At 43.5% G+C, this 13,670-nt stretch overlaps 1 protein-coding gene across 2 annotated transcripts; it reads right to left on the bottom strand.

Annotated features, from left to right (window-relative positions):
- Positions 1–1,367: 1,367 nt before the first annotated feature.
- On the bottom strand, positions 1,368–5,747 carry LOC112836903 (haptoglobin). 2 transcript variants are annotated; one of them, XM_073880058.1, is made up of 6 exons: positions 5,382–5,418; positions 4,683–4,809; positions 4,452–4,534; positions 4,049–4,147; positions 3,294–3,368; positions 1,368–2,277 (listed from the first exon to the last, which is right to left on the bottom strand). In XM_073880058.1, the coding sequence occupies exons 1-6, from the start codon at positions 5,401–5,403 to the stop codon at positions 1,499–1,501; spliced, it is 1,185 nt and encodes a 394-aa protein (XP_073736159.1). In that variant the 5' UTR covers positions 5,404–5,418; the 3' UTR covers positions 1,368–1,498. The 2 variants fall into 2 exon arrangements, with proteins under 2 accessions (XP_073736159.1, XP_025744664.1); XM_025888879.2 differs by lacking the exons at positions 4,683–4,809; positions 5,382–5,418 and adding an exon at positions 5,674–5,747.
- Positions 5,748–13,670: the final 7,923 nt, after the last annotated feature.

Genomic DNA, 13,670 nt, shown 5'->3' with positions numbered 1-13,670 from the left:
AGAACGGGTGCAGAGAGCTACATGAGTTCAGGGTCACTGAAACCCGAGGGCTAGCCCAGGAGGGCAGGAGGTGCTGCTGGGGAGGAAGCCAGAGAAGATAAGTGGATTGAGAAAATGCCAAAGGCTTCTCCTTACTATTTTCCTCCTGAACAGTGGCCAGAAGCCACTTAATGCAAGCAGATAATTCTTCAAGAAAAGAATGGCTTTTTTTCTTCAAGAAAACCTAGTACTGAAGACAGTACCAGAAGAAAAAGGCATTAACTGTATTCTGAGAGTCATTCTGTTTATGTGTGTGTAGCAAATTTCCGTTTCTGGCTCTTCTCTCTTTCACAGGTTTTAGAATAGAGGTGTAAGATCTCCACTGGTCCACTAGCTCTAAGGGATTGAAAAGTGTTGATGGATCTGGAGCATGTGTTTGAGGACAGCTCCACAGTGCAGGGCAGGCCCTGGTGTGAGAACACTGACATCAGGGGGCATTTTACACCAGTGAGAAGGAGAGGCCCTATCTTCATGTGACAAGAGGTGTCTTGATGAAAGAAAGGTCAGTGTACTGAAGGCTTAACTAGCCAGAAAGAGTGGAAGAAGTTAGAAGAGCCTCCTGCTTACAAGGGTTTTGGAACTATTCTTCTGGGAGACCCTTAATAGCAAGACCGTATCTTTGTGAAAGGGAAAACTCAGGTGGCTTGCATTTGGCTCCTGGTAAAGGATAGGTTTCTTCCATCTGGGGAAAGCCTACCCTATTGAGGAAGAGACCTGTAACTCTTTACCAAGTTCCAGAATGTTGGGAGGGACGTTAGAGATGATCCGGTTCGAGCCGCTCGGGAAGGAAAGCGGGGACTGAAGGCTTGTGGCTGACGGACGGCCACACTGTGATCTGGACCCAGCGAGTCCTAACTGCTGCCTTTCCCATCTTTGTTTTCTGAAGTGCCGCTGTGTGGGAGCACAAATAGTAAGATTCTGCCTGGGGCAGAACCCCCGTCTTCATCCCACATTGAGCTGGCCTCTTCCTCATCAGCCCCCACGCTCCCCTCGCGCACTGCCCAGAAGCAGGAGGGTGCGGGGCAGAGAGCCGAGGTTCCTATTCAGACTGGCCTGGGTGTGCGGTGAATTCAGCCGCCCTGCTTACCCGCTGTGTGGCCTTAAGCAAATCACTTGCCTTCTCCAAGTCTGTTTCCTTGTCTCTGAAACAAGGGTAACCGTGACCTTTCTGAGGGTCTTTCACTGAGGGTGACCTCAGCACGGTACAGTTCTGTGTCACCTTAGGGGTTTCTAGTTGGCCTGGGCTGGTTTCTGCCACACTCCCAGTATATACCACTGTACCACTTAGCTTTGCCATACCATAAATGAGAATAAAAACAGCACAGAAATGACTCAAAAGAAAGCTCTTTATTGGCTCAGCACCGCTTCACACTGTGTTTTCTCCCCTCTACTCCCAGCCTCTTTCCCCTCTTCCAGAGTGCGTTCTGGCCCTCGGGCGAGGGCTGCCAGCTGGCCGGCATTAGTTGCCCGCCATGGTTTCCTGAACCCAGGCCAGAACGGAGGGCACCTTCACGTAGACGCCGTACTCGGCCACAGTACAGCTCTTGTCAAAGCTCAGGATTCCGGCTGCGTACCACGTGTCCTCGTCCTGGTCGTGAACAGCAAAGGCGCTGCCAGCATCACCGTAGCAGGTGTCTTCCTGAAACTTGGACAAGCCAGCGCAGAAGGTGTGCTCATTCAGTATGGGCTGCACCCCCACGGGGCTCTTGGGTGACTTCTTTTCGGGCACTGTGCTGCCTTCATAGTGCTGTACACAGTTGTTTTGATCAGCCACCGGCAGCATGACATACTTGAGTAGCTCAGTGTAATTAAAGTTGGAATTCCGCCCCCAGCCAGACACATAGCCCATACGCCCCACTTCTGCATAATCTTTGGAAGGTAGACAGATGGGCATTACCCTCTCATCAATGGGCACCTTCTGCTTGAGTTTGATGAGCCCGATATCGACATTGGAGTAGTTAGGGTGGAGAACCACCTTTTCAATCTCCACAAGCTGATTTTTCCCCACATAGAGTGTTAAAGTAGGGGCAATGTCCTTTGCTTTCGCATCATCTGTGTGGCCCAGGAAGAGATTTTTAGCTGTGGTCAACAGCCATTGTTCGTTGATCAGGGTGGCCCCTGAGGTGAGATTATGGTGGGAGACCATCTTGGCCTGCCAGGGAAAGCTGCCTTTGGCGTCCACCGATCCACCCATGATGCGCTGCACCTGATCCACCGGGTTCTTGGGCTTCCCACATACTGTCAAGGAGAGCAAGAAAGTCATGAGCAGGAATGTGAATCTCCCGGTGTGGGAAAGAGGGGGACAGCGGTGGTGGTTGCTGCTGTCTAAACTGTTGTGTTAATTTCTGCACAGCTAGAAATATTGACATGCCTTGCCTTTACCACCTGCTCCTCTCATTTCCATTGTTTACGGTTTAAAATGGTTCTTTTTTATAAAGTTGTGTACATCACTAAGACACAGTTCTAGTTACTGCTTTTCTAACTCACACATACACACACACACACACACACACACACACACACACACAAAGTATTGCTGAGATTTTCAAACCCTGGCTAATGAACTGTATGTATATTTAAATCATTTATCACAAAAAGCCACATCCACAACTCCCTGAAATTAATTTGAGGATGAGAAGCTATAATAATTCGTCCTCTGAATAAAGAGTGATCTGTTGCAGCATTGGCCAGAACTCAGATTTTAGATATTGCAGTTAATACAAGCCAGGTTAGTAGTTCTGCACTGCTGTTAGCAGAAGAGGGCAGGCAAAATCCTCTGGTCCCAGGAGGGGCACGGAAAGAGCAACATCTCTTCCTAATAACAAGAAACAGAAGTCCTAACCCCTCTCCAGCCTGCGTCACACCTCCGTGGATTTGGTTTTGTTCTGCCCTCCCACAACTCCTTCCTGGAGCTTGCTTTACACTTGATCCTGGGCTCCCTGGACAGCCTGTGTGTATATATAGGGGCTCCTGACCCTAGAGGGCAGTGTAGACCGTGGATTCAGCCCATATCCTGAAGGTCCAAATGAGCAAGATCCTTAGTGAACTTTACTGGGAGTGTCCTCACCTAAAAGTTCACTTATCAGCCTGACCCTTTGTGGCTCTCCCTCGTCCCCTGTCTTGGCTCTCATATGCTCAGAGAAAACCAGTTGGGAAGGATATGCCCCTGGGACATTTCGATCCAGATGCCTGCCCATGCAGGGGACTCTCAACACCTCTGCTTGGTCTGCTTCCCAAGACCCCTGGCTTCCTACCTGCTTCACATTCAGGCAGCTTCTCTCCAGTGACCTTGTTTGTCCAGTGCTTCTCATTGTTCAAGGTGTACACTCCTGAAACAAAAGGAAAGAAATGAGTCAGAAGAGAAATTGAGTCTGGACCTAGCATGAGGAGGGAAGGTGTTTAAAGAGGCTTAAAGAAAGAGGAAAGGAGGAGGAAGGGAGGAGCATTGCGCTGGAAGCCAGGTGCTGGGGTGCCGGGGAAGCCCCTCAGGACAAATGTGGGGTGGCGGCGACACAGTACAGTATAGGAATTGGGATTCATATTCTGACTGTCCCTCTTAGGGGCCACCTGAACCTGAGCAAGTTACTCAACCTCTCTTGTGCCTCCGCTTCCTCATCAGCACAATGAGAATAATAACAGGATCTCTTCAGGGGTGTGTCGTGAGAACTCAGTGAGCAAATACATGTGAAGCACTTAGCGCAGGGAGCACAATACTAGGTCAGGGCCACCTGTCATCACTGGTGCCACCCTTGGTTCTTTTACCACATTTCCTTTGGGTTGAATAGGCTACGTGGCATTGCCTTCCCTTAATAAAGGGGCAAACTTGAGGCTAAGATAATTTGCCCAAAAGGCCACAGTTACTGGTGACAAAACCCTTATTAGAATCTACCTCTTCTGGTTCCAAGGAGAACATGTCAGCTTTCTGGCCCATCACCCCTGGCCCCGATCATCATGGAAAGACGGGGGGCGGGGCAGGGGGGCTGTGCAGGGACACTTGTCCAGGTCTTACCGTCTCCAGTGCGCAGTCTGTAGAAGGGCTTACACTGGTAGCGAATCAAGTGCTCCACATAGGCATTTTCAATCTCTGGGGGCTTTGGGACACTGACCTCTGCAAAGAAAAATCACAGGAGGAGGAGGTTGATACTCTGATCCCAGAGACCCGTGAAAAGTCCGTTGAGAAGAAGCTGCTGTGCGCATCAGTTACCCTCCACCTCAAATGGAAGCCAAAGGGAAGGACATCCCCCCTCTATCCTGGCTGGCTCCCCAGTGTGCTTCACTGGACTGGAACACCAGATATTAGGACGAGAAGGAGGAACTGGCTCTACCCAAAGAGAGGGCGCAGATCTGATAGGGTCAAAAGGAGGCACAGCGGTGCTGGGACGTGAAGCTCCTACCCAAACCCAGACACCTACCTGCATGATCTGTGGCCTCACTGCCAGTGTCCGCTGCGAAAAGCTGCCCGCAAAGCAAGAGGGCAATGACAGCTCCCAGGGCTCTGCAGAGAGAAGACAAGGGCTGCACAACCGGTCTTCCTGCCTCACACGCGCGCATGCGCACCCACACCCCTCCTGTCAGACCGCCAGAGAAGAGGCTACGTGGAAGTGCTGACGCCAAGAAGGGGCCTGCCACCACCATCCACATACCCACTCGGTGCGGCAGCTTCCCAGTACACCCGGGTTCCCGCGTGCTCTGCGCCGCTCGGAATTCTACGTGGGCTTCCGAGAGGAACCACCGAGATAGAAAGGCACATAGATCTGTGGGCCTCGGTTTCTGGCACCGTTTAGGAAACATTAAATTACCAATAATATGAGAGCTCCCCTTCAAAAAGCCTCCCTCAGGCACCCCTAAGGTCCTGGGCTACAGGGTGCTGCTAATAAAATGTGGATGACCTGAAGATGGAAAACAGGGGTTTCCTAGGCTATTCTCTCTACTTTTTAAATTTTTCCATGATAAGATGTCTTAAGTATACAGAATTTAAAACACTTGTACATTGTTTTCCTACTATTTTTTTTATTTGTCTTCAGGACACCCCAAAATGCCAAAAAAGGTTTCTGGGCAGATAACCGGCTTCCTGAAAGCCTGACTGTGGACTCGGGCATCAGTGGCCAGGCCCACTCACCACTTCCCCGTCTTGCTGACCGAGACCAGCTCTACAGAGCTTGCCTGGCTATGCCAAGTTTGTAGTCTTGAGATTTCAACATTTCAAAAAACTTTTTTTTGTTACTTTGATAAAATCTCAGTGCCTTCATTGGGTCATTTACATATGTTACTATTGGTCCTATACATTTTTGAAAAATGAAAACATCTGCTAATGAACATATTTAAAATGCCAGAAAGCCTACCATGGGAGCCACTGGCAGGCATCCCCCACAAAAATGAAAACTGTAACCCCGAGGAAAGAGCCATCCTGTAGAGTAAGTCACGTTCTCACGGAGGCAGAAAAACAGAAGATTTAACACCCGAAACCTCTTAATTCGCTATGATTTAACTCATCTGCCCTACCGCTTTGGGTTTGTTTTGCATCTCTCCTTTGGCTTCTCCCATAACTGGGCTGTCCCAGGGGTAAAGAATATACACAGGGAAGGATGAAGTAAGCCAGGGAAAGGGGGAGAAGCAGCAGAGCTGCGGACTCACCTCATCTTTGGTTTGTCCTGCCTCTGGAAGAGCAGTACTGTGGGGGCCTCCTCCTGATGCTTTTATGTGCCCAGTATCTCACTCCACCCCCTCCTCAATTTTGTAATTCCTGTGTCTACACAACTTTGACCTTGTTAATAAGGTCATCGCATTTTCCAGTAACAGAGCCACAAACAATATCCCTGTTAAGAGTTGAGCTCTTGCTTCACATTTGAGTTTCCCCCGGTGTTTCTCTACAAACCCCAAAGAAGCCTGGCTACACTGTGACCCCATGTGCCTGCCAAAAGGCTTCCCGAAATCAGCCACTGTGTGCAGGACTCGGGGAGGAAGTGTCAATCTGTGTCTCTTTGTTTTGGAGCTTTATCCGAGCTGAAAAAGCCCTTCTGTGTGTTGTTTTAAACCCACTATAGACGCTGCTGCAACCTGGCTGAGACAGGGCTCTAAAGAAAGCATTTCCTTTTCACAGTCATTTTCCCCACCCAGTGTTGACATCTCCCTATTGCTTAAAAGTTCTCCAACCTGAAATCAGTAAAATGTATTTATTGTGTCTTCTTTGATAGCTCTTGGCAAGAAATCACACAAAATGGTTAAAGCTATAGTGTAGGCTGACGCAGACCCTACTCCACAACAGTGGTTCTCATGGTATTATAGTCCCATAATTATTTTTTTTAAGATTTATTTATTTATTTGAGGGGGGAGGGGCAGAGGAAGAGAGTCTCAAGCAAACTTCTTGCTGATTGCAGAGCCCATCATGGGGCTCAATCTCAGAACCCTGAGATCACGACCTGAACCGAAACCATGAGTCAGGCGCTCAACCAACTGCACCACCCGGGTGCCCCAAATGTAGTCCAGTAATTAATCCAAATAGCAGTTAGGAAAAATCAATACACTTCAGTCAAATGTCTCCACCTCTATATCTCAAGTACTATTCAGTTGATATTTAATAGCAACTCAATAAAATATTGCTCTGTTCATTAAACAAAAGGTCAGTGATTCTTAGGTTAGAATGTACAAAAGAATCACTTTGGGATATTCATGGTGGCACTGATGTAATAGCAAGACAACTGGAAATAGCACAAATGTCCATCAATAAGGGATTGGCTACAGACAAGCAAAAAGCAGAATCAGACTTATAAATACTGAGAACAAGCTGATGGCTCCCAGAGGGAAATGGCTGAGGTGGGGGATGGTGGGGAGATGGGCAAAATGGGCGAAAGGCAGAAGGAGATAGAGCTTCCAATATGGAAAGAATAAGTCATGGGAATAAAAAGCACAGCACAGGGAATATAGTCAAGGCTATGGTACTAGCGTCATATGGGGACAGATGGTAGCTACACTTGCAGTGAGCACAGCAGAACCTATAGAGATGGTGAATCACTATGTTGTCCACCTGAAACCAATGTAATATTGTGTGTCAACTACACTCAAAAAAAATTTTTAATAGGGGAACAGCTAAATAACATGGTGTATTTGTATAATGGAATACAGAACTTCCTCAGCTTATAATGGGGCTGCATCCTGATAAACCAGCTTAAGTTGAAAATATTGTAGGTCAGAAATTCCTTTAATACACCTAACCTACCAAACGTCATAGTTTACCCTGGCCTACCTTAAATGTGCTCAGAACAATTACATTAGCCTACAGTTGGGCAAAATCATCTCACACAAAGTCTATTTTATAATGAAGTGCTGAATATCTAATGTAATTTATTGAATACTATCCTGAAAATAAAAAATAAACTGGTTATATGGGTAAAGAATGGTTACTAAGGGGCGCCTGAGTGGCTCAGTCATTAAGTGTCTGACTTCGGCTCAGGTCATGATCCCAGAGTCCTGGGATCGAGCCCCGCATCGGGCTCCCTGCTCCGTGGGAGGCCTGCTTCTCCCCCCTGCTTGTGTTCCCTGTCTCACTGTGTCTCTCTCTGTCAAATAAAGAAATGAAACAAAATATAAATAAATAAATAAATAATAAAATTTTAAAAAAGAATGATACCACTTTGGGGTGCCTGGGTGGCTCAGTCGATTAAGCATCTGCCTGCGGCTCAGGTCGTGATCTCAGGGTCCTGGGATCGAGTCGGGCTCCTGGCTCAACGGGGAATCTGCTTCTCCCTCTCCCTCTGAATCTCTACCTAGCTTGTGCTCTCTCACGTTCTCTCTCTCAAATGAATAAATAAAATCTTAAAAAAAAAAAAGAACGATGCCACTTTAATAGACCTCAAAATGAAACATACTTGGAAATGGATTCTTCTATATAAACCAAAATCACAAGAAACAACAATGAAAAATAGATAAATTGGGCTTCATCAAAATTAAAAGCTTCTGTGCATCAAAAGACAATGTCAAGAAAGTAAAAAGACAATCTGTGAATGGGAGAAAGTATCTATAAATCATATCTCTGATAACAATATCCAGAGTATATAAAGAACTACTACAGCAACAACAACAAACAATCCAATTAAAACACAGGCAAATTATTTGAATAGACATTTTTTCCAAAGAAGATATACAAATGACCAATAAGCACAAAAGGTGCTCAATATCACTGGAAATGTCAGGAGGGAAATGTAACTCAAAAACCACAGGATACCACCTCACACCTACTAGGATGGCTACAACTAAAAATATATATACACATATATTATATATATATTATATATATGGGGCTGGCTCAGTCTGAAGAGCGTCTGGCTCTTGATTTCAGGGTTGTGTGTTTGAGCCCCACGTTGGGTATAGAGATTGCTTTAAAAAATTAAATATATATATATACACACACACACACACACAATGGGTGTTGGCAAGAATGTGGAGAAGTTGGAAATCCCATACATTGCTGGAAGAAATGTAAAATGGTGTAGTCTCTGTAGAAGACAGTGTAATAGTTCTTCAAAAAGCTAAACATAGAATTTTTATATGACCCAGCAATTCCACTTCTAGGTATATACCAAACTAATTGAAAATAGGGACTCTGGAGCACCTGAGTGGCTCAGTGATTAAGCGTCTGCCTTCGGCTCGGGTCATGATCCCAGGGTCCTGGGATCAAGCCCCGCATCGGGCTCCTGGCTGAGCAGGGAGCCTGCTTCCCCCTCTCCCACTGTCCTTCCTCTCCCTGCTCGTGCTCTCTCCCTCTCTCTATCAAATAAATAAATAAAATATTTAAAAGAAAAGAAAATAGATACTCTAACAGATACTTGTACACCCATATTCATTGCAGCATTATTCACAATAGCCGAAAGGTAGAAACAATCCAAGTGTCCTTCAACAGATGAATAAACAAAATGTGGCAGGGCACCTGGGTGGCTCAGTTGGTTAAGCGACTGCCTTCGGCTCAGGTTGTGATCCTGGATTCCCGGGATCGAGTCCTGCATTGGGCTCCCTGCTGAGCAGGGAGCCTGCTTCTCCCTCTGACCTTCCTCCCGCTTGTGCTCTCTATCTCTCATTCTCTCTCTCTCAAATAAATAAATAAAATCTTTAAAAAAAATGCGGCATATACATACAATGGGCTACGATTCACCTATAAAAAGTTCTGACACATGCTAGAACAATGAATAAACTTGGAAAATATTATGCTCACTGAAAGAAACCAGGCACAAAAATATTGTATGATTCCACTTGTGTGAAATATTTAGCAGAGGCAAATTCATAGACACAAAGTAGATGAGGGGTTACCAGGGGCTGGGGGAGGGGAGAATGGGGTATTATTGCTTAATGGGGACAGAGTTTCTGTTTGGGATGATGAAAAAGTATTGGAAATGGTGGTGATGGTTACACAACATTACAAATGTAATTAATGCCATTGAATTGTACACTTTAGAACTGGTAAAAAGAAAATTTATGTTATATATACCTTATCACAATAAAAAATTCTTGAAAAAAATAAAAAAGAACAAGCAAAACTAAATAATATATTTTATAGGCATAGATGCTAAGAAGACAAAAACTATATTTTTTAAATATTTTAGTAGAATGGAAAACACACAAGGTAAAATGTTGCTTCTCATAGGGAGGCAAGAGGAAGGCATAAGAGATAATCACATAGGTAAATATAAATAAATTATTGTTAATGATCCAGCTCTGGGCTGGGTGATAGATTCATATATGTACATTTTATAATTATATGTTATTAAAATACATATATTTATATATATCAAATAATTTTCAATATATCAAATATATATATCAAATAATGTTTAAAAAATGAAGGGGGTGGGTGGAATCACCTGACAGACATTAAGAGGCAAAACCCAGGCCCCTCCTTCTAGAGATTTGCTCCAGTGAGTCTGAGCAGAGTCTGAGAATCTACATTGTAAGTGGCCATAACTTCTCCCCTCCCTGCATACATGCTGCAACAACTCTGCAGCTCAGTGACCCTATGAAGTGGAGGGGAAATGCTTACCCACTAGGTGCATGAAAATTTGCATTTGCCTGTTTAATGGGTACAGGCAAATTACACCTATTACACCTACCCCTTTTGTTGGGCAACAAGGGAGACTTCACAGCCTCTCTTCCTTGGGCATCCTTTATTAATTTGACAATAAAGAGTATCCAGCCCAAAGGCCTTCTGTCTTACCTGGGAGTTAGGGTGGGATGCTATAAGGAGGCGGCAGCTTAGAAGCCTCAGTGTAGCCAGCCACAGGAAGTAGTGAACACATTTTGTGATGAGAACAGAAAGCAGAAAAGCTTGAAGGATTAATAAAGCAGGGCAGCAGTTGACAGAGAAACGTGAAGGACAGAGTTTTGATTTTGGAAAGAAAAATATTTTTTTAAAAGTTTGTTCTGCCATTATTGAAGTCTTGAAATTTTGCATGCTACAGAAAAATACAAATAAGAAAAAAGTCTTCCCATTATTTTGCCACCCCACGACAACAAACAACCACTACTAAGACTTTGGTGTCACTTCCCTCCAGACTTTTCTCTGTACATATTTTTATATAGTTCTGATAATTCTTTATACAGAATTTTTGTGGTCTGCCTTTTTTACCCAATGTTATAGGTGTTTTCCACATTGTAGCAAACACTTTAACACACTTTTAATGGGGGTGCCTGGGTGGCTCAGTCATTAAGCGTCTGCCTTCGACTCAGGTCGTGATCCCAGGGTCCTGGGATAGAGCCCTGCATCAGGCTCCCTGCTCATTGAGGAGCCTGCTTCTCCCTCCCTCTGCTCGTTTGCTCTCTCTCTCTCTCTCTCTCTCAAATAAATAAAATCTTAAAAAAACACACACACACACACTTTTAGGGGCGCCTGGGTGGCTCAGTCGTTGAGAGTCTGCCTTCGGCTCAGGTCATGATCCCAGGGTCCTGGGATGGAGCCCCACATCGGGCTCTCTGCTCAGCGGGAAGCCTGCTTCTCCCTCTCCCTCTGCCCCTGCTTATGTTCCCTCTCTCGCTGTGTCTCTCTCTGTCAAATAAATTTTTTAAAAAATCTTTAAAAAAACAGTTTTAATGCCACATGATATTTCTAACTTAAGGATGTGTCATATATACTTTTTTTTTTTTTTTTTTTTTTTGGAGAGAGAGCATGGGGACAAGGGGCAGAGGGAGAGGGAGAATCTTAAGCAGGCTTCATGCCCAGCATGGAGCCTTGTGCAGGGCTTGATCTTACAACCCTGAGATCATGACATGAGCTGGAATCAAGAGTCTGAGTTTCATCAACTGAGCCACCTAAGCACCCTTCCTATATACTTTAAATATTCCCTTATTGTTGGGACTTTAAGATGATTCTAACTTGTTATAAATATCTTCCATAAACTCAGGGAAGTGAGGTAGGAAGCCAGGCTAATTTTATTCCATACGGTTAGACAACTGATCCAGCATCATTTACTATAAACATCAAATCTTAAGTGTTTAGCTCAATGAATATATATGTATAACAACTATGGAGACAACACTCAGATCGAGATATAAAATATTTCTGGGGAATTTGGATGGCTCAGGCAGTTAAGCATCCAACTCTTGATTTTGGATCAGGTCATGATATTGGGGTTGAGAGATCGAGCCCTGCATCGGGCTCCGTGCTGGGCATGGAGCCTGCTTGGGATTCTCTCTCTTCCTTTCCTTCTGCTCCCCTCTGCCCCCACTCAGGCACTCTCTCTCTCTCTCTCTCTCTCTCTCTCTCTCTCTCTCTCAAAAAATAAAAAAAGGTATAGAATATTTCTAGCACACTAGATGACTATTTGGGTTCCTTACAGTCAACACCCCACCCTCAAAAAGTAACCACTATTCTGACTTCTGTCATGATAGAATAGTTTTGCCTGTTCTTGAATTTCATATAAATAGAATCAAATAGTAGTCACTTGTTTTTGGTTTCTTTTACCCATCATTATGTCTGTGAGAATCAACCATATTGTCACATTAGTTTTCTTCTTTTTTATTCCTAAGAAGTATTCCATTGTATGAATAAACTACAATTGATTTATTCATTCTCCTGTTTATGGATGTTTGAATTGATTTCACTTCGGGGCTATTATAAATAAAGCTGCCATGAACTTTCTTGCAATGTCTTTTGATGGATACATGCATTCATTTCTCTTGAATAAATATCTTGCTGTGCTGGGACACCCGGCTGGCTCAGTAGGTTAGGCATCTGACTCTTGATTTCGGCTCAGGTCACAATCTCAGGTTTGTGAGATTGAGCCCTGCATTGGGCTCCCGCTCAGTGGGGAGTCTGCTTGAGATTCTCTCCCTCTGTCCTCCATCACCCTGAGCTCTCTCTTGCACAGGTACTCTCTCTCTCTCTCAAGGACATAAATCTTTAAATATCTTGCTGTGCCATGGGGTAGGCAATGTTTAGCTTTAATAGATGCTACCAAACAGTTCTCCAGTCTACACTCCCACCAGCAATATATCAAAGTTCCAATTTCTCCATATCCTTGCCAATATATTTCAATTTTAGCCTGGTGTATACACAGCAAAATATAATGATGGCTTTAATTTGCATTTCCCAGATATTGAATGACATACAGAGCATTTTGTATATTCTTATTGGTCCATTTAGATAACCTCTCTATGAAATGTCTTTTACTTATGGATTTGCAGGAGTTGGTGTTTTCTTTTTTTTCTGAACACTAGTCTATTGTTATATAGATGTAAACATCTTCTCCCATTCTATGGCTTATCTTTTCTCTCTCTTAATCATGTATTTTAAATGAACAGAAGTATAGAATATCTTATTTTTAATAAGTCCTAGCTTATTCAGTTTTTTAAATTTTACGGTTAGTAATTTTTGTGTCCTGATTAAGAATTTTTTGCCTAAAAATTCTCCCAAATTTTATTCTAGAAGTTTATTGTTTTACCTTTCTCATTTAGATCTATAATCCATGTGGAAGTAATGTTCATATATGATGTGAGATAAAAGTTCAAGTTCGTCTTTTTCCATATAAAGCATCATCCTTTGCCCCTAAATTGCAGTGGTACCTTTGTTAGAAATTAGGTGACCATACGTGTTTCTTTCTGTATTCTTTATTCTGTTCAATTAGTTTATTTGTCTTGTTCTGAGTCAATGCAACTCTGTCTTCATAAGGAACTTTATAGTAAATCTTGCTCTCCAGTATTATAAGTGTTCCAACTTTATTCTTTTTCCTCAAGATTATCTTGATGGACTATTCTATATTCTAGGTCCTTTGCATTTCATATAAATTCTGAAATGAGCTTTCAATTTTCACAGAATGTCCTGCTGGGATTTTGATTGAGAGTACTAAAATCTCTAGATCAACTTGGGGAGAATTGGTATCTTAACAATATCGAGTCTTCCAATCCATTAACGTGGTATATGCCCTCATTTATTTAAGTTATCTTTAATTTCAATGCCTTGTACATTTTAGGATAGATCTCTTGCACCTCTTTCATTAGATTTACTCCTAAGTGTTCAATTTGTATGGCTATTATAAATGATATTTTCATTTAATTTGCTAATTGTTTATAATGAATATAGAAAAGTACACTTGAGTTTTGTATATTGACATTATATCTAGCAACTTGGTAGATTCACTAATTAAATCTAA

Source organism: Callorhinus ursinus, unplaced genomic scaffold (assembly GCF_003265705.2).
Source record: "Callorhinus ursinus isolate GAN/ISIS: 27379988/994484 unplaced genomic scaffold, GSC_fseal_2.0 scaffold37, whole genome shotgun sequence".
In the NCBI taxonomy this organism is placed as follows: domain Eukaryota; kingdom Metazoa; phylum Chordata; class Mammalia; order Carnivora; family Otariidae; genus Callorhinus; species Callorhinus ursinus.
Note: the sequence above shows the minus strand (reverse complement) of the source record. Positions and strands in the feature narration are given on the sequence as shown.